This window comes from Littorina saxatilis, linkage group LG17 (genome assembly GCF_037325665.1).
Source record: "Littorina saxatilis isolate snail1 linkage group LG17, US_GU_Lsax_2.0, whole genome shotgun sequence".
Taxonomy (NCBI): domain Eukaryota; kingdom Metazoa; phylum Mollusca; class Gastropoda; order Littorinimorpha; family Littorinidae; genus Littorina; species Littorina saxatilis.
The window spans coordinates 69,456,387-69,482,938 of NC_090261.1; the positions used below are offsets into that span (position 1 = coordinate 69,456,387).

Here is a 26,552-nt window from a genome sequence, read left to right on the forward strand (position 1 = left end):
TGTGTGTGTGTGTGTGTGTGTGTGTGTATGTGTGTGTGTGGGGCTGTGTGTATGGCTGTATGAGTGGCTTTGTGAGTGACTTCCACACGTGAAAAGAGTGTTTCTACGGTGTAGCAGGAGCCGGGTTTGCGTGTGTGTGACGTGTAACACTATGCTCAAGTGTTTCTGGGAAGTGGGAGTTTGCCAAATGGCGAACCTGTCTAAGAAGACCACCTGTCTAAAGAGACCACTTTTTCTCAGTCCCTTGGCACGGTGTGTCAACTGATTCCGTTCATACACCGGATGTTTCCGTTCATTTCTTTATTTGGTGTTTAACGTCGTTTACTTTTATGTTTCCGTTCATTCGCAGGATGTTTCCGTTCATGCAGCCTAATTTTTGTCACTTGCTTGGGGAAAAAACATGGCGGTAAGTTGTGTGGGCAGCGCGCTTTTGTGATATTGCAAGAATAAGGTAGCTAATTGGCCACAGTCGCATGTTGTTGCACTCATGAACAATGTGAATTATCAATCAATCAATCAATCAATCAATGACGCTTATATCGCGCATATTCCGTGGGTACAGTTCTAGGCGCTCTGCAGTGATGCCGTGTGAGATGAAATTTTATACGGCCAGTAGATTGCAGCCATTTCGGCGCATATTTACCTTTCACGGCCTATTATTCCAAGTCACACGGGTATAGGTAGACAATTATTAACTGTGCCTAAGCAATTTTGCCAGGAAAGACCCTTTTGTCAATCGTGGGATCTTTAACGTGCACACCCAATGTAGTGTACACGGGGGGAGGGTTCGGACACCGAAGAGAGTCTGCACACAAAGTTGACTCTGAAATAAATTTCCGCCGAACCTGGGATCGAACTCACGCTGACAGCGGCCAACTGAATACAAATCCAGCGCGCTACCAACTGAAATTATGGGCAATTCATATGAATTATGGGTAATTCACATGAATTATGGGTAATTCATAAGTTGAATTAGGGGTATTAAAATGCTAATTGCACAAGCTTTCTACCAAAATCACGAACGTCATGAAAAGCGTACGAACGAAAACAATGTGATGAAAATGGTATGAACGGACACATTTTCTCATCCAAAACAGTACGAACGGACACATAACTGTTTTTTGCAAATTCAACTCATCGTATGGTTTGGTTTGTTTGTTTGCTTAACGCCCAGCCGACCACGAAGGGCCATATCAGGGCAGTGCTGCTTTGACATTTAACCTTTGCCGTGCTTCCTGGGTTCACCTGTACCCAGAGACACACTAAAATCATTGTAACTCTGGAACCATTAAAGGTATCGTTTTGAAATTTTAAGTATCTCTCACACACCTAATTTGCTCTCTGTCTGCACATTTTTAGTGTGTACATGACAAAACATTAAAATTAATTGATTATGATAATTTACATAAACACTACCGATGGCGCGGGTTCACACAAACCCATACTTTTAAAGAGTAGTAGTGATTGTAACTATCCCTCTGCCGACGGCGCGGGTTCTGCTACACCCATAATTACCGAAGCGGCAGAACAGTGTCTGTCTGCCTGTTTGTCTCCAAGAGACTGTCTGTCTCTCTGTCTGTCTGTCCGTATCTCTCTGTCTGTATGTCTGTTGTCAGTTGCTCTGTCTGTCTGTCTGTCTATCTGTCTATCTGTCTATTCGTCTATCTGACTGTGTCTATCTGACTCTCTGTCTCTCTCTCTGTGTCTCTCTCTCTCTCTCTGTCTCTCTCTCTCTTAGTCTCTCTCTCTGTCTCTCTCTCTTAGTCTCTCTCTCTGTCTCTCTTTCTTAGTCTCTCTCTCTCTCTTTCTTAGTCTCTCTCTCTCTCTTTCTTAGTCTCTCTCTCTCTCTTTCTTAGTCTCTCTCTCTCTTTCTTAGTCTCTCTCTCTCTCTCTTTCTTAGTCTCTCTCTCTTTCTTAGTCTCTCTCTTTCAGTCTTAGTCTCTCTCTCTCTTTCTTAATCTCTCTCTCTCTTTCTTAGTCTCTCTCTCTCTTTCTTAGTCTCTCTCTCTCTTTCTTAGTCTCTCTCTCTCTCTTTCTTAGTCTCTCTCTCTCTTTCTTAGTCTCTCTCACTTTCTTAGTCTCTCTCTCTTTCTTAGTCTCTCTCTCTCTCTCTTTCTTAGTCTCTCTCTCTCTCTCTCTTTCTTAGTCTCTCTCTCTCTCTTTCTTAGTCTCTCTCTCTTTCTTAGTCTCTCTCTCTCTCTTTCTTAGTCTCTCTCTCTCTCTTTCTTAGTCTCTCTCTCTCTTTCTTAGTCTCTCTCTCTCTCTTTCTTAGTCTCTCTCTCTTTCTTAGTCTCTCTCTTTCTTAGTCTCTCTCTCTCTTCTTAATCTCTCTCTCTTTCTTAGTCTCTCTCTCTCTTTCTTAGTCTCTCTCTCTTTCTTAGTCTCTCTCTCTCTTTCTTAGTCTCTCTCTTTCTTAGTCTCTCTCTCTCTTTCTTAGTCTCTCTCTCTCTCTTTCTTAGTCTCTCTCTCTCTTTCTTAGTCTCTCTCTCTCTTTCTTAGTCTCTCTCTCTTTCTTAGTCTCTCTCTCTCTCTTTCTTAGTCTCTCTCTCTCTCACTTTCTTAGTCTCTCTCTCTCTCTTTCTTAGTCTCTCTCTCTCTCTCTTTCTTAGTCTCTCTCTCTTTCTTAGTCTCTCTCTCTCTCTCTCTCTCTCTTTCTTAGTCTCTCTCTCTCTCTCTCTTTCTTAGTCTCTCTCTCTCTTTCTTAGTCTCTCTCTCTCTCTTTCTTAGTCTCTCTCTCTCTCTTTCTTAGTCTCTCTCTCTTTTTTAGTCTCTCTTTCTCTTTCTTAGTCTCTCTCTCTCTCTTTCTTAGTCTCTCTCTTTATTAGTCTCTCTCTCTTTCTTAGTCTCTCTCTCTCTCTTTCTTAGTCTCTCTCTCTCTCTCACTTTCTTAGTCTCTCTCTCTTTCTTTCTTTCTTAGTCTCTCTCTCTCTCTCTTTCTTAGTCTCTCTCTCTCTCTCTTTCTTAGTCTCTCTTTCTTAGTCTCTCTCTCTCTCTTTCTTAGTCTCTCTCTTTCTTAGTCTGTCTCTCTCTCTCTCTCTCTTAGTCTCTCCCTCTCTTTCTTAGTCTCTCTCTCTCTTTCTTAGTCTCTCTCTCTCTCTCTCTCAGTCTCTCTCTCTCTTTCTTAGTCTCTCTCTCTTTCTTTCTTAGTCTCTCTCTCTCTCTCTTAGTCTCTCTCTCTCTCTTTCTTAGTCTCTCTCTCTCTTTCTTAGTCTCTCTCTTTCTTAGTCTCTCTCTCTTTCTTAGTCTCTCTCTCTTTCTTAGTCTCTCTCTCTTTCTTAGTCTCTCTCTCTCTTTCTTAGTCTCTCTCTTTCTTAGTCTCTCTCTCTCTTTCTTAGTCTCTCTCTCTCTCTTTCTTAGTCTCTCTCTCTCTCTTTCTTAGTCTCTCTCTCTCTCTCTCTTTCGTAGTCTCTCAGTCTCTCTCAGTCTCTCCCTCCCCCTCTCCCTCCCCTGCAAGAAGTTGGTGAAGGGAGAAACTCGATGCACCCACTGAAGTAGCGCTGTGGGTTTCCCTGAACCCACCCCGTCGTTAGAGAAATAAACGGTAAAAACCCTCTTTCAAATGTATGGGTTCAGACAAACCCGCATCGTCGTTAGAGAAATAAACGGTAAAAACCCTCTTTCAAATGTATGGGTTCAGACAAACCCGCATCGTTGGGCGTGTGTAGTCAAAAGCGGCATCCGGCAAAGGTTAACATGCGCCACACACAAGACAGAAGTCGCAGCACAGGCCTCATGTCTCATCCAGTCACATTATTCTGACACCGGACCAACCAGTCCTAGCACTAACCCCATAATGCCAGACGCCAGGCGGAGCAGCCACTAGATTGCCAATTTTAAAGTCTTAGGTATGACCCGGCCGGGGTTCGAACCCATGACCTCCCGATCACGGGGCGGACGCCTTACCACTAGGCCAACCGTGCCGGTATCTTATGGTTCACATAGGTCCAATATCACACCCATTCGTACTTTGTGCTATTTGAAGACCATTGGAACACACAGAACTTGTAGTGGGGGCCTGTTTCACTCTGATCTAACGAATGTGCACGAACGGAAACGCTTTTCGTACGAACGGAAACATGCACTTTTGTACGAACGGAAACATGGTGTATGAACGGAATCTGCATGTTTTCAAAAGACAAGTGATTGTACAAAAGCCATGGGTTTCTATAAACTTCTGTTCAAGCGAAATGTCGTAACAGGCAATGGTTTTGGTGATCATGTGCAAATCAGGGGTCAGATTCAATAACAGAGCGAGAAAAACAAGAAAATTAAAAAAAAGAAGGCAATTCTGCCACGTTCGGCTCACGTGTGTTATCATGAAGATTACTAGCACCTTGGTACTTATCGTACACATAGCCTAACCAATTAGCTACCTTATTCTTGCAATATCACAAAAGCGCGCTGCCCACACGACTTACCGCCACGTTTTTTTCCCAAGCAAGTGCCGAAAATAAGGCTGTATGAACGGAAACATCCTGTGGATGAACGGAAACATCCGGTGTATGAACGGAATCAGTTGACACACCGTGCTGGGGTGGTCTCTTTAGACAGGTTCGACTGTATTTAGATTTTAAAAGTTAGGTCTAGCACCAAAACTGATTGTCCGTCCGGATAGTCCACGAAAATAAATTCTTTGAAAATGTCTCACTCTCGACAGAAAGCAGCCAGGATGTTGAGCCTTCAAATGTTAGTATGCTTGCACTGTATGTAGAGGCTCGGGGAGCTCAGTGATGGTTTACAGGAGGCTTACTGTGCCTTTAACATGGGAATGGAAGGTTGGTCAGCTGAGATACAGGGCCTCCTCTCACAAAGTCATCTTTATCAGAGACTGTTGAAGCTCAAAAGTCGTATTAGGGACTGCGGTTAGCTCCCCCACCCACCCTCAATTACTTTATTATTTTGTTTTGCTGGGATATCCAGGTCTATTCCTCAGTTGCCTGTTGTAAATATTATGATTTGAATTTATGTTATGCAAAATGCACAAAAAATACTGATGTGAATTGACTTACTTTGACTTATTCCTGTAGACTCCCTGTGGAGCATAGGGCCGCCTTCTCTGTTGCGGTTTCTGTAGCAAGTTGTTTTTTTGGCGGGGTGGAGTTGCTAACCCCACGCCCAACCCTCCTCCTTTATCCGGGCTTGGGACCGGCTGAAAGACCTTGAGGGTGCATCCAGGCGGAGTTCTGATGTGAATTGAATCTTGTAAAATGTTTATGAAGATTGGAAAACAAGAGATGGAGAGGGAAGGGGAAGAAAATGTGTGTGTGTGTGTGTGTGTGTGTGTGTGTGTGTGTGTGTGTGTGTGTGTGTGTGTGCGCGTCCGTGTGTACATGAATTCGAACAAAGCAGACTTCTGAGTTTATTCCAAACACACTGTTTTTCTTTTCAGCGTCATGGATTTTTTCGTGGAATGTCATTTCCACTTGTCTCATTCGGCTTCCTGAACTCCACATTTTTTGGGATGTATGGCCACATTCTACAGATGCTCGGGCACAACGATCGGGACACCGCAGAACCACATTTCATGCATACATTTGCTGCTGGCTTTCTGGCGACGCTTCCCACAGTGTTCATGGCAACCCCCATCGATGTCATCAAGGTCACACTTCAGTCACAGATAGAGCATGAGATTTGCCCTGAAACCGGTAATTCAATTTGAATTAGTTGACTGATGAGCTGATATTAACAGCCTGACTTGGGAGGGTTGGTGAAGTGACGTGTTAAGTTCATAAGGAAATTGTAAGGCTTCGTTTTCACAAAAGTGTTAACTGTAGAACTTGCTAAACATTATCCTTTCTTTACTTCTGGCAAAAATGTATGGCTGACAGGCATACAGTTCTTGCCCATAGAGGTGGCACAGAGTTTGGTGTTCAACCATTGTATTTTCACTGATTTTTTCCCAGTCTGCGGTGTCACAGAATACTGTTTGTCACCAAGCAAACTGTTCACTTTCTCAACACGTTTTTTGCTGGGCTTTAAAACATCTGTTCACAGACTTCTACAAGTCAAGTCTAGCTCATGAAGTTCGATAAGATTATAATAATAATGAGAGCTTGAGTGCAGTAAACTGTGCTCTGCGCGCTTTACAAAAAAAACATACTATTTAAACATAAAATACATATATAAAATACATGTACATCCTAACAAAAATGACGTAACAATAAACTTACAGCTGGTGGCAAGTCTCAAATTGAAGAGCTGAGAGACAAATTCCAACAATAACTCTGTCGGGTTTGTATGGGTTGTGGGAGACTGACCTTTTTTTTTCCCGTGTGTTTCGGGCACACCCCTCACTAGTGATTGGTCCCTTCATTGTTTATCTGCCGTTTTGCAAGAAAAGGTAACTCTTCTACAAACCCGACGGAGTTGTTTCTGAAAATCGTCTATTCTGTGAAGGTAGACCTAGTCTGGCAGCCATACATGTTTGCTCATTTGGAGTACATGTATCATTCTTCTCTTTCAGGTAAAAAGGTGAAGGTGAGATTTTACAATGGTCCATTCGACGCAATCAAGGATATACTGCAGAAGGGTGGCATTCGAGGTATATTCCGTGGTTTCTGGGTGCAGCTGGCACGAGACAGTCCTGCCAACGCTGTGTATATGTCTTTCTATGAGGTGGTGGCATACGAAGCGTCTCAGGTTGTTCCCTCTGTGCCTTCCCCACTTGTGAACTTCGTCAGCGGGGGTCTAGCGGGCGTTGTCAGCTGGCTTGTCATCATGCCGCTCGATGTGATCAAGAGCCGCATGCAGGCAGACACGCGCCAGAAATACTACACAGGATTCTGGGACTGTGCGAAGAAGGCGTACAGCCAGGAGGGCTATAGGGTGTTTTACCGTGGAACACTAGCTGTTGCACTGAGAGCGTTCCCAGTGAACGCAGTTACTCTAATGGTCTACACTGAAGTTCTGATATACATGAATTCAAATGGCGAAACTGACTCTGATTGACGAAGGATAGCTCAGAGCTGACTGATCAAAAGCTGCTGACTGGATCCGTCCCTGTGACGCAAAGAAGTAGGTGCTACTTAAGGGGTTGTTCATCATTCCAAAATAACCCATCAGTCAAGGAAGGCTTTATGCAATGCCTACCAAATGAATCAACATCTTCAGTGCACACTTCAACTTGGGTGTCCATGTGTGTAAAGCGTGCAAAGAATGGAGGCCAAACTCTGCCCTGTTCAAGTGTACATTGAAGACTAGATTACCTTCTTTTGTCAGGTTGAACATATGTCCGAAAGTCTTTTTTTTCCCTTTCAATTTGTTCCACACACATTTCATGGACTGCCATTTGACCTATTTGATTTTCAACATGTGCCAAACAAGAAATCATAGATCAAACTCCACCTTACCTACTATGTAGCACTACCTCTGCCATTGGTGCAACAGCAAGTGCACATAGTTGTTGTTATGCATGTACTATAGAGCCACTCAGACCAAATAGAGTTTGGGGGGAAAATCACACCCATGGAACTTTACTGCTCTGTGTGATTCTTCATAAATGAGAGACATGACTGCTGGACAGCGACATCTATTAAAACATGTTACTTTGCAGTAATTTAATGGTTCTGTAAAAGTGGCTTGGGATATCAGTTGTGTTATTAGTTCACATAAAGACACAGTTGGTACATTTGGGGTGCAAGCGTTGATCAAAATAATGTTACTCCTTTAACTTGTTTTTGCGCGTCACTTTTGGTTCTGCATGTGTGTGAGAAGTTTGTCTGACCCTAGCAAAACGTCAGGAGTGAAAGTACATTATTTGTCTTTTATCAGCAAGTTCAAAAGGGAACCCGTTTGTTTGAAGGAAGAACTGTTTCATACACTGCCTACACCATAAGAAACATGTTATATTGTTAATAGTAGGGCAGCAACAGCAGATAAGAAAGACATGGTGCTTAGCCTTTTGATGGAAACCAACTTTTATTTCAAGTGCATAATAACTAATAAGTACTGGAGGTACATCATAGTTTGTTATGAAAGATCAAATCCTGTTTATAGGGCATTTCCACACGTGTTCACCAGTTGTGAGAATCCCCATCAACACATGTTTAAAACACATTTGTTCATTAGCTGTGTGGCCTCCCCTACATACCCACACACATACACAATACATACCCCTTCCTTGCAAAAATGTGGAAATGGTTTGCACAGTGTTGGTGCTACATGTAGTTATTTGTGCATTCTTTCAGCTGTGGACCTGTGATTTATTGTTCAGGCTGATAAGTTTGTGTTCACAACTTTCATATAGATCTTTGTACTTTACTGTGTGTGATACGGGTAGATTTAAGTTGTCTTATTATTACAGCCGTTTGTAGTTTACGGTTGCCTAGACCATTCCTGTTTTGATTACCTTCCCGGTGACAGAACATGACTAATCAAAGATACCTCCCTAGCCTATAAGTGCCCGTGTGACCACCACAGATCTGTCCAGGCTTTTACACTTGTTTTGACCATCCTTATACTTGGACATTTACCAAAAATGAACAGCCTGGCTGCTTCCTCTGCAGAGTGGGGATTCCGCGCTGAATCAGGTGTCCATGACGTACAAGGTGTACGCTCAATCAGGTGTCCATGACGTACAAGGTGTACGCTGAATCAGGTGTCCATGACGTACAAGGTGTACGCGAGAAGGAGGGTACCTAGAAATACGTTGTAGTTCAAGGAACCCAGAACACAATAGTCTTGTATTTGTACATGTTGTTGGCAGCATAATAGTTGTTGAACAGAATAAAGAAATATGCATACACAGGGTTCAAATGCTTTGTTCCAGTAATTGATAATGCATTTTTGAACAACAGCACAAAGAAATTCAAAGCATTTTCATCTGCATGTAAAACAAAATAATGAGCAAAAAAAATCCATATGACCATTTGCATAAAACTGAACTACAATGAAGTAATAATGTGTGTTTTTCCCAAACTAAAGTGTCAGTCTTTCAAAAGGTGTGTACAATGTGGATCATCAGACTCTAGCCACCCCCTCCCCCCCTGTTGGGATATTGAAAATGAATGAAAATGTCTCATGTTCATGTTATTGCATCATGTTCACCCAGAACCAGAATATATATATATAGGACCATATATCCAGTCTTGTAATGTTATTGATGCGGTTTACAATGCAATGAACATTAAATTTGACTGTTAGAATTGTTCTCACTTGTCCTTTTTGATATGTCGCGTTCATGTATTATGCATGCTGCATTCTAAACTTGAAACAAAGCTGCCGGTTGAGTGCACAGAAGTAGCTAACGACTTGTGTGTGTAAATGCAAACCAAAGAATTTACTTAGGCTTTCTGTAGTCATGTTAATTGCAATTTCAATTTCAATAAAATGTATACCTTGCAACTACATTTGATACAAACAAAGCAACACACGCACACACACACACGCACACACACACACACTCTGATGCAGGTTTCATCATAAGATGCCGTTTAGCCAATCCTTCAGGTAAACACATGTTGCAGGAGAGATTGCACCTTCATCCTGACACTGGTCAATCACCTGCACGATTAAATGAATAAATGAGTTAATTTACTGATTCCTATGTGAATAAATAAATAATTAACTAAATAATTGCCTGTGTTTTTATTTGTTTAATTATTCAATGTTCTTCACAGAATTAGTTTAACTTCTGACTTCTGACAACAGAAGTAACACAGAATGTACATATTCTTCTTCCTGCAATACCTCAGATGTTCTATTAGTTACTAAACATATGAAAAGCTAACTTATGAGAACAAGCACAGAGCAATTTTTTGCCGACTTGAATATTGTGGTACATTACTAAGTTGTGATTTGACAAAATTTCCGCCAAGCTGCCATTGCCACCAAAAGCAGAATGATGTGCAGCTACTATCTCTTACAGAAGTTTTCAATATGGGGGTTACAAGACTTTGAAAGATGGCATCCATGTCTGTACGCCCTGGCATATGACTTTGATCCTTCTGCCAGTGATACCTGCACACCTGGGTAGCTCCACTCTCGTGGCTTCCACCCCACATTGCCCACCAATGGGGCGGGGGCATAGCTCAGTTGGTAGCGCGCTGGATTTGTATTCAGTTGGCCGCTGTCAGCGTGAGTTCAAACCCACGTTCGGCGGAAATTTATTTCTCAGATTCAACTTTGTGTGCAGACTCTCTTCGGTGTCCGAACACCCCCCGCAAACACTACATTGGGGTGTGCACGTTAAAGATCCCACGATTGACAAAAGGGTCTTTCCTGGCAAAATTGCTTAGGCACAGTTAATAATTGTCTACCTATACCCGTGTGACTTGGAATAATAGGCCGTGAAAGGTAAATATGCGCCGAAATGGCTGCAATCTACTGGCCGTATAAAATTTCATCTCACACGGCATCATTGCAGAGCGCCTAGAACTGTACCCACGGAATATGCGCGATATAAGCGTCCTATTGATTGATTGATTGATTGAATAAATTACATCTATATATAAATAAATAAATACAATCAAAGCTCCTTCATCGTCTGCATTCGTGGGCTGAAACTCCCACATTTACATGTGTTTTCTGCACAAGTAGGTTTTTACGTGTATGACTGTTTTTACTGTGCCATTTAGGCATCCATACATCGTTTACGGGGAGAGAGAAAAATACTATGTGTATGACTGTTTTTACACTACCATTTAGGCATCCATACACCGTTTACAGGAAGAGAAAAAAATACTACTACGAGTACTCACGGGACAAACACCGCACGGTACCCTCATGAGCCCTGTTGTTGGAATGAGCGGCTTCAGCAGACGGTACAGCTTCTGACCCTCCTCTGTCGACCCAGCGGCAGCAACACGGGTGATCTCCTTGATTTTTCCATCATAAATCAGAGTGTTGAGTACATCCTTGATATCATTCACTGTCAGCTTGATCTGCAACACATGCAAGTATTTTGAATAACCTTTGTATTCCAACGTGTCTTGGAACGACTAAAGAAAAATAGAATAGGGAGAATATTCAAGGTTTGGGCCACATCAGTGAAACCATAAAATAATAAAAGCCATGCTAAAGTTTTAGTTTATCACCGAATCATGCTTTCAGTTGTAATAATACCAATTGGAAATGTTATCATTTGGAGATTACAGTCTTCAGACCTCCTCCCTAACCCATTGCTCCCTGGAAAAAGGTAAACAATGGAAAAGTTTTACTATGTGTGGCTTTTTTCGCACTGCCCGACATTTTTGTCCAAGGATTCACCTGCACAGACACTAATTAGACTGATGTACACAGAATGTGCTGACAGAAAAACAACCAGAAGAGAAAAACAAGTATTGACTGAATGTAGAAAACACTTACGGTGCTAATGCCAAGTTCAGTAATATGTCGGTGGACCTCGTCTGCTGTAGCGAGCGCTCCATTCTGCTGGGCTAAGGGGTCAGTGTGTCGCTCTTTGGCTGAAGCTGACTGTAATCAGGGACAAACAATTAGTTTCCCACAAACACTCCGCACACGCACACACACACACAGGCGCATAAGCAGCCTCAGAGGCACACACACTGTCCATGTGACACACACACACAGGTGCCCATGCACCCACAGAGGCACACACACACACACACACACACACACACACAGGCACATGCACCCTCAGAGGCACACACACACACACACACATGCACCCACAGAGACGCACTCACACACAGAGACACATATGCACACACACAAAAACGCGCACAGAGATAGAAACTCAACCACAGAGATGCACGCACACACCGCGACACACGTATGTACACACACAAACACGCGCACAGAGATAGAAACTCAACCACAGAGACGCACGCACACACCGAGACACACACACAAACACGCGCCGAGATAGAAACTCAACCACAGAGACGCACGCACACACCGAGACACACGTATGTACACACACAAACACGCGCGCGGATGGAGATAGACACTCAAACCTTACTACAGGTCGACAGACAGAGAAACACAACTAATACAGGCACCTTGTCACAAACAGAAAGTTCTAACTCAAATACTTCTAATGGTGTGAAGCCCTTCTGGCCAACATTTTACTTTTATTTGATCATTCTTACACGAGTGTGCAAACAGACACACCCCTGCACACAAGGGCCCTCCACCCTTTTTCTCAAGGCCACACCACTTTTCAGTGAAATTAACCTGTTCACTCAAATCAATGCCCAATTTTACTGTAATTTAAAAAAGAATTTACACAGGTGAGTGCTACTGGTGCACACCTCTCAAATATTAATCTTAAACTGACAGTTTGTGGGTTTTTTTCCTTTCAAGTCAATGTTCTCTTTGCTCACTCCGATTTTTCTTCTCCCTAAAAACCTGACGGTAGTGGCGGAATCAATGAAGGTAAAGACTGTAACTTGAAGTACGTTTTCAACACTTGAGGCAACCATTTTGTGTGAAGCAAAAACAATTGTTCAAATTTTAAGGTAACTTTGAATGGTAGATTTAAAAAATTATCCTTTCTTATCCCAGCGAAGCTGGAGGTATCCTACGAACGCTATACTGTAATCAACTTGAGAAATGTTCATTCTGATAATACACGATAAAGGATTCTTTGTGCACAAACTCAGGTTACAGTTGGGGATGGAAGTTCACCAAAAATTGGAAACATACTAAGTAAACTACGGTAGGTGACGACCAATTCTTTGATTTTTGATCGGTCGCCACCCAGGGCAGATATTATGTTGGGGTGGAATTTCTGAGACTACGTTATAATGCTCGCGCAATTAGACGACGTCAAGATGTTATGACGTCAATGCATCGTGACGTCATCCCTTCTATGGGGCTTTTCTCTCGTGTGCGTGGCGTGTGTGTGTGTTTGCATGTTTATGTGCACAAGTGTGTGTGTGGTTGTGTGTGTGTGTGTGTGCGTGCTAGCATTTGTGCATGCGTGTGGAAGTGAGTAAGAGTGAGAAAGAGAGAGAGAACAAGTGAGAGTGTAGCCTATATCTGAGTGTGTGTTTGTGTATGTGTGTTCGTGTGTTTGTGTACGAGTGTGCATGTGTATGTACGGGTGTTTGTTAAGTCTGTCTGACTGTGCGTGTGAGTGTGTGCTTTGTGTGCATGGATGATGTGTGTTTGAGTGTGTGTGTGTGACGTGGTTTGCACACGCGCGTCTGTGTGTGCGTCTGTTTTTGTGTATGTGTCTGTGTGTGTGTGTGGTGTCTGTGTGTGAGAGAGAGAGAAAGAGAGAGAGACTGAGAGAGAGAGAGGCGATTTGTCCTTTGCGGGGGGTATGCAGTGCCTTGGCAATGCACTTCTACTTAATCCCAGCGAAGCTGGAGGTATCCCACGAACACATACTGAGATCGACTTTAGACATTTTCTTCCCAATAATACATGATAAAGAAGCATTTGTTGTTGCCAAACTGTGGCTAGAGTTGGGGACAGAAGTTCACCAAACTTTGGGAGCATACTAAATTAAATACGGCGGTGGTTCTATACGGATTCGATTTTGATCAAACACCACCCAAGGCCGCTTTATGCGGGCGTACATTCCGAGTCTGCAACATAATGCTCGCACAAGTAGATGACGTCAAGATATTTTGACGTCAATGCGTCGTGACGTCATCCCCTCTTTGGCCTTTCTCGCACGCGCGTGGCGTGTGTGTGCATGTTTGTGTGCACGTGTTCTTGTGTGTGTGTGCGTGTAAGTGTGCGCGCGTCTGTGTGTGCATGTGTGTTTGAGAGAGAGAAAGGGATAGAAAAGATAGTGTGTTTGTGTGTGTGTGTGTGTGTTTGCGTGTAAGTGTGTGTGTGTTTATGTGTATGTATGTGTGAGTGAGAGAGAGAGAGAGGGAGAGAGGGAGAGAGAGAATGTGTGTGTGTTTGTAAAGGTTTGTGTGAGTGGGAATGTGAGTGTGTGAGTGAGTTAATCTTTTTAAAATTTGTTTTACGTCCAATGCAAAAATCGTATGTTACATCCTAATGCCATAATAATTTATCACCTGTGACACCTTACTGTTTGGAAGCGGAGGCGAGAGGGAATCACCTTACCTTTTCTTTTCATGTTTACTAGTGTGTGTGTTTGCTCAACCTGTAAGTTTTCTTCTTCTTCTTGTCGTTCGCCAATGTTAAACTTGGAGTCCAGCTCTGGTAATGAAGCTGGTGGTCTTACGAAGAGCCTCCACAGGTCCATGCAGCTTCTCATGAAGGGGCACCGGCCTGGTCCAGATCTCTCTCCTCAGGGGCTGGAGATTTCTGCAGTCCTGCAGGATGTGGGCTGCATCCTGCTCTGCGTCTCCACAGGGACACATGGGGGAGGACACGGCTCGCAGTTTTTTGTGCAGGTGTTGTTGCATTCTGTTGTGCCCTGTTCTCAGGCGGAAAATGACTACCTGTTCAGGTCTTGACAGTTGGTGGTAGCTGTCATGCGTTGGAGGGGTTTTAAGCAGAGACTTTATGATGGTTTTCATCTCTGTGGCGCTCACTGGGTTTTCTTCTTGTTCGTCCTCCGCACCCAGTTTGGCCATTTTATCCGCTTGTTCGTTCCCCTCTATCCCGCAGTGTGAGGGGACCCACTGCAATACAGTCTTCAGACACTTGATGTTATGAAGTGTCGTTGTAAGCTGAGGCAGTTTGTTGTTGTTGACTGCTTGCAGCACAGACAAGGCATCAGTCAGGAAGACAACTTGGGTGTCGGGATTGACCTTGCTGCTGATGGTATTGGCTGCGTGGATAAGCGCTTCTACCTCTGCTCTGTAGTTGGTGCAGTGGAGGCCAGTTGGTATAGCCTCTGCTTGCCACTCTCCACTGGGGTGTTGGATGTAGACACCAGCTCCTCCTCTCTTGACGGCGTCTGTGGCGGACCCATCTGTAAAGACCCGCATCCATGCTTCTTGGGGGTATCTTTCGTCGAGCATGGCAAGTGTCAGGGCTTTCTTCTGCACATCGCTCTGTTCATCTTTTGTTGTGAGATGAGGAACTGTTGTCTGGATGGACACGTTTTCAAGGTTGTTTTTCCAGGGTGGTTCTTCAAGGGAGAAGTGTGATCGGTGAACCAGTTCAGGCATCTTTGCTTGGTGTTCTCTCTTCAGGGCCCGTGTCTCAGTCGCATAGCTTGATCTCTTTAGCCTGCCAGAAGAGAGCTGCTTCATCCTTGCATTCATTCGGTGGTCTGGAATGCACTGGTACTTGATGTCTTGTACCATCGCTTTGCATTCTCTTCTCTTGCTGAGTGGAGGTATGCCGGTCACCTGTTGCATCTTGTCTATTGGGGTTGTCTTCATAGCGCCTGTGATGATTCTCAGCGCTTGATTTTGGACTTTCTCTAGGGTTTGAAGGTGCGTCTTGGCTGCTGTCATCCAAGAGCTAGATCCGTACTCAAGGTGAGGTCGTACGGTCCCCTGGTACACTGTCTTGAGGATCTTTTCGTTTGCGCCCCATTGTGATCCTGCCAGTTTCCTCATGATGTTCAGTTTTCTTCTGGCTTTTGCTTCCGCATTCATGATGTGATGTTTCCATGTCATGCGTTTGTCATATGTGACTCCGAGGTAGGTTTGCTGGTCTTCAAACTTCAGTGGCGTGTCACCCAACGTCAGTCTTCCAGGTTGTACTTTGGCGGAGAGTGTGAAGAGAGTAGCTGTTGTCTTGTCTCTGTTGATGGTTACACACCAGTTGTCTGCCCAAGCTGCAACTTTCTCGAGGGCAAGTTGCATCCTGTAGGTCGCAGTTGTTGCATGCTCCTCAGTGCACCAGAGAACAAGGTCATCAGCATACAGTGCTGCATGGACTCTACTGAGCAACTCGGGCACAAGGTCGTTGATGAAGAGTATAAACAGGGTGGGCGGGGAACTAGCCGGGCAGAATGGACTCGTCAGCCCAGTAAGGCAGCTATTCTTGGGGAGGGAGCAACCCGAGTAAAAGCTTCAACCGGGGTGGGATCCTCGGAGAAACAATCCCCCTTGTGCTCCCAGGGTAGGACATACGGGCCAGGAGCTAAGGGTGGGGCAACCCCTACAGAAAACCTAGAGGGCTGAAGACGGAGGTATGGAGCCTGCATGGCGCTTCTCGAACAAATCACTGTACCACGCATTATCTGCCATCATGAAACTTGGAGACCTGTAAGTTCTTATTCATGCCACCTTTTCATTGCCACCGATACGCTCTAAATATCACGAAAAGGAAAAAGTAAGGACTTTGGCGATCAACACATAAGAAGAGAGGTGAATAGTCTTGTAAAGGTGTCGTTTTTGCAAGGAGAATTTTCAGTAAACGTAAAATGGTTATCTCAGTGTGTGTGTGTTTGTGTGTGTGTGATAAAGAGAGGGAAAACGTGTGTGTGTGTGTGGGGAGGGGGGGAGTGCATTTGTGTGTGCATGCATGTGTTTGTGTGTGTGTGTAAATTGGGTTGAGAGAGAGAGAGAGCCGATTTGTCCTTCGCTAGGGGTATGCAGTGCCTTGGTATTGCACTTTACTTAATCCAAGCGAAGCTGGAGGTATCCCACGAACGCTATACTGTAATCGACTTGAGAAATTTTCATACCGATAATACATGATAAAGAAGGATTTGTTGTGTCCGATCAGGGGCTACAGTTGGAGATGGAAGTTCACCAAAAATTGGGAACATACTTTGTAACTAAAATACGGTGGGTGCTATAGGGGCCCCCATTTTTTTAGCAAACGCCACCCAAGGCATTTAGGAACCTACGCTAACAAGATGGCGCGAGCTTGCATTCAAAGTTAGCTAAGGCAACGAAGGTTCGATGACGTCATCCAATAGTCACATCACAGAAGGAAATGTACACAGGCTGAACGTAGCCCATTTTAGCTCGACTTATTGGACAGAGAGTCTTGAAGAGAATGATAATAGCAAAGTTTTTAATAGAGTGCAGACCTCAATGATTGTGAGAACGCACAATTTATTGTTTTCTGATGGTTATAACAGGAAGTAGCTTTTGATAATGGGGCAGACAACTCCCGTAAACCCTTCAAGGCTTACTTCCCTTCTTTGTTGTCGTTAGTTTCATGGCTGACGAACAGATGTTACTTACGTTCACATGCAGCTATCGAAGCACGTTCAGCAAACCAAATTATAAGACATACACGTAAGATATCAGGTGCTCTTCTTAGTATGCAAGCCAGATAGGCCTACCGTGCATCCCCCCCAGGGGTTGGCAAGACTGGTCTAGAAATGATCCCTAGAGTATCCTGAACACGAAACAAAAACTTTAACAGCAAAAAGTTGGGATGCTTAGGAGTTACAGCCCTTGACGTAAGGGTACCCTCTTGTGCGCTTACTGCGGCCGTTCGAAGTTTACTGTGAATCAGCTGCTGTAAATGAACAAGAAATCATGTTCTTTTGATCCCAATTTTTTTAATTTAGTTGTCAGTGAACCTGGTAGAACCTTGAGTAATCTCTGTTATTGGTCAACAGTTTGGCATCAGTAGTGCCTGTGTCACGATACGAGATTACCCCCGAAATGAGTTTACCCTCCGAAGTTCCACTTTGTACAAAAGTAGCAGATATTCTGTATAATTTCGAGTGTTAAACAGTATAAATCGGCTCTAAACGACATTGTGGTAGCTGTAAAGACATCGCAGTACAATAGTGCGTCTCCATTGATTAAAAATTAACAAAATATTACTGCCCAGGTCGGCCATTGCTTGCAACATGTGCCGCCATTGCTCGTCTTCGCTAAAATTCCAATTCAAGGGCTTTGTGGACTATTGTAACCTGTGTTGTATCCACAGGTAACGACAATGTCGTTCATAGACAATTTATACCGTATAACAGTCGAAATTATTCAGAATATCTGCTACTTTTGTACAAAGTGGAACTTCTGAGGGCAAACTAGTTACGGGGGTGTCTCGTGACACCTGCCTTATGCATTCTGATTTTTCGCGGTTCACATAGGATTTCATTTCTTGTACACTAAAATTGGAGATCAAGTTGTCTTGTTTGTGTTTTTCATAAAGTAATATGTGTCGGTTAGCATCAGATAATGTATAGAGGGTTGGTCACAGTTTACATTGGAACATTCCATCTTGTTTGTGCCTATCTGAAAATGATTGGTAAAAAGATGAATGGTTCTGGGCTGTCAGACATCATGTTGGAAGCTGAGCTCATCACATCTGGTTCTTTGAAAGGAGTTGAGTCTGGGAAGCAATATGACCGAGCACTGCACTGCCACAAGACGATGCAGGAATGCCTTGAACGCTTGATGCTAGCGAGCTACCTGAAAATGACAGGAGAAGACAGAGATTTTCCCCAGATGACCGAAGAAACCATGAACTTGCTTGCTGCAACAAGAGGAGCCTCTACGCACGACACTGTCGCACAGCTGCTGGATGACAAAGGCACGAGTGACTTCTTCAGAGACTATGAACAGTATAGAGAAGATGTCAGGCAAGGAAAACACGGGAAAACTCCCCAGTTCTGGATGTCCTATATGGACCACATCTGGCATGTACTGTCTCTCTTGTATGCTGTGAAAGCGAATGACTTTGAGGTGTATGCCCAGTGCTTATTGGCGATGCCTGATCTTTTCTTCAGCTTTGGGGGACAAAACTATGCAAGGTACCTCACCTTCTTTGGACTCTTCATCGCCAACATTGAGCTCTCACACCCAGGTTCCACCGAGCTGCTAAAGCAAGGGGCATTCAGCGTGGCAAGGTCTTTCATTCCTGGCAACAGATGTGCCGTTGACAAAACGATGGAGGAGACGTTTATGCGCAATGCGAAGAGCAAAGGAGGAGCAGCCGCAGCTGGTGCAGGTCTCACTGGAATTGCTTCAAACTATCCAGCCTACCAAAAGTGGGTGAGGACAACCCACCAAAGAACAAAGTACATGCAAGTGACTATGAACATGGCTGGAATGACAAAGGATAGTGAACTGGACACTCAACACCGTGACCTTCGTCCAACAGAAGTCACCAGGAGTGAAAAGAGTGTGGCACGAACACTTGCTGCAGTAGAAAGCTTCACCAACCCGTTTGAGGTTCATGACAAAGAGAAACTGATCATGCTGTCATCAGGTGCCACAGTACCTGCTGAAATCGAGAAGGATGTCCTACGTGCAGAAGCAGCAGGCAGAAGCGAGAAGGAGAAGTTCATCACTGAGAGACTAGAAACCGGAGAACATTTCTTCGAGCCAGTGAAACGTCTCAAGCTGAAAGTCATGGCAGACACGTCAAAAAGAGTCACACTCAAGTCAACTCAAAACAAATTGACTGAATATAAGCACCAAGGAAATGTGGCCTTCCAACTTCTCGTGAAGTCTCAGGAAGGCGATCTGAACATGGATCTGAAAGAGCTCATGACCTATCAGCTGACTCCAGTCCCTTACAGCCTTGGGACAGCAGACAGTTATTTGGCTAAGACTGACAAGAGCGCTGCTTTTCACTATCTGACGAAGACTGTGGAAGACGCTGTTGATGAGACTCTAATGATCATCGATGGCAATGCAACATTTCACGCAATGCAACAAGTTCCTCCCAACTTTCGCCAGATCTGCCAGAAGCTCTACGACATTGTACCACCAGAAACTGACTTTGTATTCAGCACCGATATGTACCAAGACTGTTCTGTGAAATCCATGGAGCGAAAGAGAAGAGGGTCTGGTGACAAGATCATCCTGAAAGGGGATAGCACAAAGCGACCAGCAGACTGGAAGGCATTTCTGGCTAATGAAGATAACAAAGTGCAGTTCATTAAACTGCTACTGGATGTCTGGAGCAAGGATTTCTTTGCTGAAAAGCACAAGGAGAGAAACGTCGTTCTCGTCTGTGAAGGGCAAGCATTCAAGCTCTCATCAGCTGATGGTAGAAAGACTGAATAAACAAGAACTTCATTCCTTGTCGTCTACCCAAGAAGAAACAGACTCGCGTGTCATCCTCTACTCCAAGTATGGACAAGATCAAGGGTACAAGTACATTCGTGTCAAGAGTCCTGACACAGATGTATTTTTCATCCTCCTGAACTTTGCCCCTCAGCTAGACGGTGTTACAATCCTGTTTGACACGGGCAAAGGCAACAAGAAGCGACTGATTGACATCAGTGACCTAGCCAGAGGACTTACACAGCCTTTCTGCACTGCACTGTTGTCTCTCCATGCTTTCACAGGCTGTGATTCAACCAGCGCCTTCAAGGGCAAAGGCAAAGTGAAGGCTGTGAAGGTTCTGCAGCAGAAGCCAGCATTTGTGAAGACGCTCGCTCAGCTTGGCAACACGTGGGACATGCAGGATGAAATAATTGATGACTTGGAGTCCTTCACATGCTGTATCTATGGCAGGTCACGATTCAGCAAGGTTAATGAGCTGAGGCATCACTTGCTGAAAGAGAAGTGTGGCGAAGAGGTGGTAAATGCCAGTCAGAATGTCGACTTGGCTACTTTGCCACCTTCTCGACGCAGTCTGAAGCAAAATATTCGCCGCTGCAACTATCAAGTGGCCATCTGGAAGCGAGGTGACCAGCCTGTGCCAGACATTCCTAACCCCACAGAAGGTCATGGCTGGGTGATGAACAATGGCATTTTAGAGCCACTCTGGACAGAAGAGGAAGAAGAGCTGACCTTACCCCAGACTGTCATTGACGATCTCCTCAATGATGTCCCTGACTGCTCAGATGCGGAAGAAGAGGAAGACGACACAGAGTGCTTCTTGCAGAATGGCCTGGATGACTCCAGCTCAGAAGACTCTGATTAAAATTAGAAACACTGAACAATACTTCGTGTGATTGCTTGTTCATTTACAGCAGCTGTTTCACAGTAAAATTTGAACGGCCGCAGTAAGTGCACGAGGGGGCACCCTTACATCAAGGGCTGTAACTCCTATGCTTCCCAACTTTTTGCTGTTTAAGTTTTTGTTTCGTGTTCAGAACACTCTAAGGAACATATTTAGGCAAGTCCCGTCAACCCCTGGAGGGGTGCATGGTAGATTTCTTGTTCATTTACAGCAGTTGATTCACAGTAAACTTCGAACGGCCGCAGTAAGCGCACAAGAGGGTACCCTTACGTCAAGGGCTGTAACTCCTAAGCATCCCAACTTTTTGCTGTTAAATATTTTGTTTCGTGTTCAGGATACTCTAGGGATCATTTCTAGACCAGTCTTGCCAACCCCTGGGGGGGGTGCACGGTAGGTATACTTGGCTTGTGGACTATCTGTCATCTGCTCTTCATACTTCATTATTTTGCACGTAAAGCAAACCCTAAATATTACATAAACAAAAAGTAACAGCTGTTCCGAAGTTCGTCAGCCATGAAACTAATGGCAACAAAGAAGGGAAGTAAGCCTTGAAGGGTTTACGGGAGTTGTCTGCCCCATTATCGAAAGCTACTTCCAGTTATAACCATCAGAAAACAATAAATTGTGCGTTCTCATGACCATTGAGGTCTGCACTCTGTTAAAAACTTTGTTATTATCATTCTCTTCAAGACTCTCTGTCTTATAAGTCGAGCTAAAATGGGCTACGTTCAGCCTGTGTACATTTCCTTCTGTGATGTGACTATTGGATGACGTCATCGAACCTTCGTTGCCAAAGCTAACTTTGAAAGCAAGCTCGCGCCATCTTGTTAGCGTAGGTTCCTAAATGCACCCAAGGCCGCTTTGGCCGGGTAGAAATTCCGTAGTTTCCAAGTCTATGGATAAAGCTCGCGTAAGAAGATTAAGTCACGGTCGAAAGTCTTTGACATCAATTAATGCATCATGACGTCATGCCTCCCTGTAGTCTTTCTCTCTCGCGTGGTGTGTGTGTGTGTGTGTGTTCATTTTGTGCACATGTGTTAGTGTTACTGTTTGTGTGTGTGTGTGTGTGCGTGCGCGAGTCTGTTCTCGTGTGTGTGTGTGTGTGTGTGTGAGAGAGAGAGAGAGAGAGAAAGAGAGAGAGAGAGAATGTGGTTATTCATGTGTGTGCGTACATGCATGCGTGTGTGTGTGTGTGTGTGTGTGTGTTTCTGTGTCTGTGTAAGAGAGAGAGAGAGAGAGAATGTGTGTGTATGTGTGTGTGTGTGTGTGTGTGTGTGTGTGTGTGTGTGTGTGTTTCTGTGTCTGTGTAAGAGAGAGAGAGAGAGAGAATGTGTGTGTGTATGTGCGTGTGCATGAGTTTGTGTGTATGTTTGTGCATGAATGAGTGTGTGTGTGTGCGTGTGTGACTTGGGGTGTGTGTATGTGTGTGAGTGTGTGTGTGTGTGAGAGAGAGAGAGAGAGAGAGAGAGAGAGAGAGAGAGAGAGAGAGAGAGAGAGAGAGAGAGAGAGAGAGAGAGAGAGAGAGAGAGAGAGAGGATTTGTCCTTCGCTGGGGGTATGCAGTGCTTTGGCATTGCACTTCTTCTTAATTTGTAGAAGTTAGTTTTATTAATAGAAGTTTGTCTCAGGGCTCACAGTACATTTTAACCACAACACTAAAGAAAAACAGTTTTCTCTTTTGAGAGTTTTCTTTTAATTTCAATCTAAGTGACCAACTTCACACACACCCAGACCCACAGAAAAATATGACATTACCTTACTCTCCAGATACCTGAGGCACTGTTGATTGAGGACATCAGCAAACTCATGATCAAACTTGTTGTCGTTGTACCAGGCCCCCCCTGTGATTGTGCTGTCTGGCTCCAGGTCAAACAGCATGTACACCTTCTTCTTAGCTGCCTGCACAACAGTTACTATGGTCATCAGTCACAGTTACTATGGTCATCGGTCACAGTTACTATGGTCAACAGCCATGGTTACTATGGTCAACAGCTACGGTTACAGTGGAACCTCCTTTTGAAGACCCCCCAATTTTAGACTCCCTCCCTTTTAGGACTGTCTGTTCATAACCTCTGTAAATGTACTCCCATATTAAGACTCCCTCCTCTTTAAGACTGTCTGTTCATAACCTCTGTAAATGTACTCCCATATTAAGACTCCCTCCTCTTTAAGACCTGATTTCTCTGCTATTTGGAGGTCTTAACAGGGGGGTTCCACTGTATGATCAACAGCCCAAGTTACTACAGTTGTACCTCTGTCTAATGACTTTGAAAATGTAAAAAAAAATCTGCTCGTATAACTGAGGGGTCGCAAGGTTTGTTACATCCATATCCGGGTCAGTCAATGGTGGAGAATGACATATATGGGCGTTTTGCTTTATGCTGCCCGCAATGAGATCATATTTTTTTCCTTAAAAGGATAAACATAAAGGCATATTAAAAGCAACTCACAGCAACAGACTTAACCGCCTTGATGAGTTTCTTACTCTCCATGTTCTTGACCAGCTTGTTGAGCTGTGGGACGCCCAGGTTGCTCCTCATCCGGATCTCTCGGATCCACACACCTGTGTACACAGGATATAGTCAGCAACACATACACACACTTCTCATTTCCTGTTCAGTATTCTCATTCAAAATTCAATAATTTGGTTGAAAATGAGCTGTTCAAGTCTTCAACATCAAATAATCTTCAAACTGCAGACTTCATGGCAGCCACCGACCTGAAAATATGACGGCCATGAATATCGAACGCAGAAGAAGAATAAATAATCTCCAGGTAAGGTAGTATTCAGCACACACTTGTATAAAATCATCAGATTGGTACCCAAGTCTAAACCCACGCACAACCACACACATGCACCCACCCTCTCTCTCACATGTGCAGGAGCACACACGCATACACTTTGTTACAACCTGAATCACCTTCAGTGTCACTTTTCATTTCAATTTTAGGATTTTTTTGGATTTTTTATCTTTTCTGTTTTTCATTTGTTACTTTGATAATTAAACAACCACTTTTTCTCTACTCCCCTTTGTTCATCTACACCCACAGGTTGGGATTAACACAGAGGAAGACAAAGAACGGCATCGAAAGAGTCAAAACAGATGTATCATAAGGAGGTTTTAATACGAACAGAAAGACATCCATACCTTTGTTGCCTGCCTCTGAGATAATCTGGTAGACAAGCTTTTCTTGGTGATCCGCTCCTTTGACGGGGCTGAGAAGCAAAATTAAAGTTTTTAAAACTTTTATTTCTCGATTATAGGCACATGGAATGATGGATGGTTAGGAATGCTCATGATAAAGCTTATGACCATTACTGCACATAAAACATGCACCAAATATACACATAAAACTTTACAAGGGGTCACACACACACACAGTCTCCAACACAGGACTAAGTTAGACAATGAATCACCTTGTATCACTTAAAAAGTAAAACATGAGTAAGTCACTGCCAGTTACTCGAACACTCGAACCCCCCCCCCCCCCCCCATTTATTCCCATTCTAACCAAACCTCAAATTGTCCATAAAACAAAAGAAAGAATTTGAGAAAGGTAGACAACAACAAAAACCAACAACAACAACGAAAATAATAAGAAATCCCTCCCCCAAAAAAAATAACCCACCTTTACACAAACCTAAAATAATTATGCAAAATAAATCACCCTGCAGTAGTAGCTTCATCTTTGAGGCGATAAAGCAGCACAGGTTGGTCGCTCGTTCCCTTCTTTTGGAACACTGTGATACGTCCCTGCACACAGGTATTCAATCAGCATCAGGTCTACATCAAATAGCAAAGGAAAAGAAGCACACTAAAAAATAGACATCAGAAACTGAGAAAGAGACAGCGAATTACATCGATCCTGTCACCTGGCACTTAAAACAATCAGAAGCACCTCAACTTTTATTCAACTGAGGATGAAGATTGCTTGTAAATTGAAATTGAATGCTTCTCGTTTTCTTTTGATACCATTCCTTTATTACTTGGCTTTGTCCGTTTACTGGGAAAATCGATGGTCGGAAGACATACATGTCAAAACAATCAGACGGTTGAATGGCAAGGGGAAGAGCAATCATGCAACAGATAAAAAAAATCGAGGTCTAAGAAAAAAGCTGGAGACTAACTGTTTTGAGCAGGTTGTTAAGAGCAGTGACACGCTGTACTGAATCTGACAGGGGTAGTGCTGCTTTGATAATGGCATCGTTGATTCCCTCTGTATGCTCTTGGCACAAGAGGACAATTCTGAAATATAAATACTGTTTATAGTATAAAAGTTTTGCACACACGAGCTCACAAACACTGGAGCAGTTAGGATATTCATACTCAAATCGCAGACATACAATAACAATACAGTTATACAGTTGGACATGTTTGCTACTTTTGCTACCCTCTCTTCTGCTTTGAATTTGGGCAGGCATTCGGGAACGCGCGTCGCATTGACGAACCCTGCAGTTATAGACAGACATCGCGCTGACGAAAGCTGCGAACGGGGATGTTCGTTGCTAACCTTTCGCTATCTGTTTTCCCCTTCATCATCAGTCATACTTTGATGCATATTGCCCGTAACCTAGTTCCATTACATGGCAGTATTAAATATACTCAAAGTTCTCCGTACTACTTGTCTCTGAAAACCTCCGAAAAACCCCGAAAACTCAGAAAAACCCCAAAAACCTCATCAGAAATTAGGAAAATTCGTCATTAGATCGTGTTTTGTTACATATTTGTTTTAAATCATAACTTATAAGTTATATCTGCAACTTTCACAGTACACGGCTTTATTTTTGTGTTTGTAAGAGGATTAACGAAGGAGTGGAAGCACAAATCACATGACGTCATCAATACTTGTGCTTTCGAGTAACAAGAGTTACCTCCCTTGCATTGAAATCGATGCATCGACTTTGTCGAAAATCCGGCTCTAAACTCAAAAATAAGGGTGCAAATAGCATGAATCAGGCATGAGTTTTAATAGACATGTCAAAAACTTCAATTTGAAGTTAGATTTAGTCATTTTCGATGGGTTTTTTGGGAGTTTTCGGAGGTTTTCAGGGGTTTTCGGAGTCAAGTAGTACCCAAAGTTCTTGTGTCAACTCATCAAAATGTAGGTCTGTCATGGTCAAACAGTCCAATGTTTTAGCGTACTAAGTGACATCTGGCGGTAGGTTTTCACTGGGAAAAACCCCACACAATCAAATGAAAATGCAAAAATAAAAACAAAAACACATCTTCAAAAGGGTGTAACTGTAAGGGAAGAAACTTCTCCTCCATCACCACACCACCACCCCCTCCACCCCCCCCCCCCCCACCCCTCGATCAGCACTCCAGCGCTGCTGCATGAAATTAGAGTACCGATTCCAACAAATGCCTGGTAAGAGAAAGACTAACCAGTTAATTTACATCTGGTTACAGCAATACAGGGTGCATACATCATCATGATTTAAGTTCTGTTTCATCAGGAAAAAGTTCAGGCAATGTCGCTGAAGCTGTGACCGCCACACCAAATCTTCGACAATTATTTTTCAAATTTTAATTATCTCCATTAATTCTGCGAATAAGGCATCCTCACCTTCCTTCAAAATCACCATCATCTACGGGTTCTTGTTTGATGTTTGGTGCTGCCGTGGCCATGCTGCTTTCTGGGCTCAGCAAGCTTTCTGTTTCCTTATCAGGCTACATCGGGTTATTCTGTTTCGGAATAAAAGTGGCTCTCAAGTAGTCAAGAAAGATATTAACTTGTCAAATTGTCTGTGAAAATAGTTAACACAGACAAAGATAAAAGAAAAGATAAATTGAATCGTAAGTTATCAATAAACATTTGTTTGTAATTTTTAAGTCAAACTTTCCCCAACTTTCTTTTTCGACGTATCGCACCATT

At 43.6% G+C, this 26,552-nt stretch overlaps 2 protein-coding genes across 4 annotated transcripts in view; one reads left to right on the forward strand and one right to left on the reverse strand.

Moving 5' to 3' along the window:
* LOC138952355 (solute carrier family 25 member 45-like) overlaps window positions 1–9,148 on the forward strand; it is a 22,605-nt gene extending 13,457 nt beyond the window's left edge. For all 3 annotated transcript variants that reach the window (XM_070324008.1, XM_070324011.1, XM_070324010.1), the window contains exons 5-6: window positions 5,390–5,645; window positions 6,464–9,148. In XM_070324008.1, coding sequence (XP_070180109.1) covers window positions 5,390–5,645; window positions 6,464–6,948 — 741 coding nt within the window. In that variant the 3' untranslated portion in view covers window positions 6,949–9,148. The remainder of the gene's footprint in view (window positions 1–5,389; window positions 5,646–6,463) is intronic.
* On the reverse strand, window positions 8,744–26,386 carry LOC138952354 (DNA-directed RNA polymerase III subunit RPC6-like). The gene is made up of 9 exons (XM_070324007.1): window positions 26,244–26,386; window positions 24,805–24,922; window positions 24,345–24,430; window positions 23,825–23,892; window positions 23,126–23,238; window positions 22,431–22,574; window positions 11,305–11,412; window positions 10,698–10,880; window positions 8,744–9,501 (listed from the first exon to the last, which is right to left on the reverse strand). Exons 1-9 carry the CDS (start codon window positions 26,303–26,305, stop codon window positions 9,418–9,420), a joined length of 966 nt encoding a protein of 321 aa, XP_070180108.1. The 5' UTR covers window positions 26,306–26,386; the 3' UTR covers window positions 8,744–9,417.
* Between the last annotated feature and the right edge of the window lie 166 nt (window positions 26,387–26,552).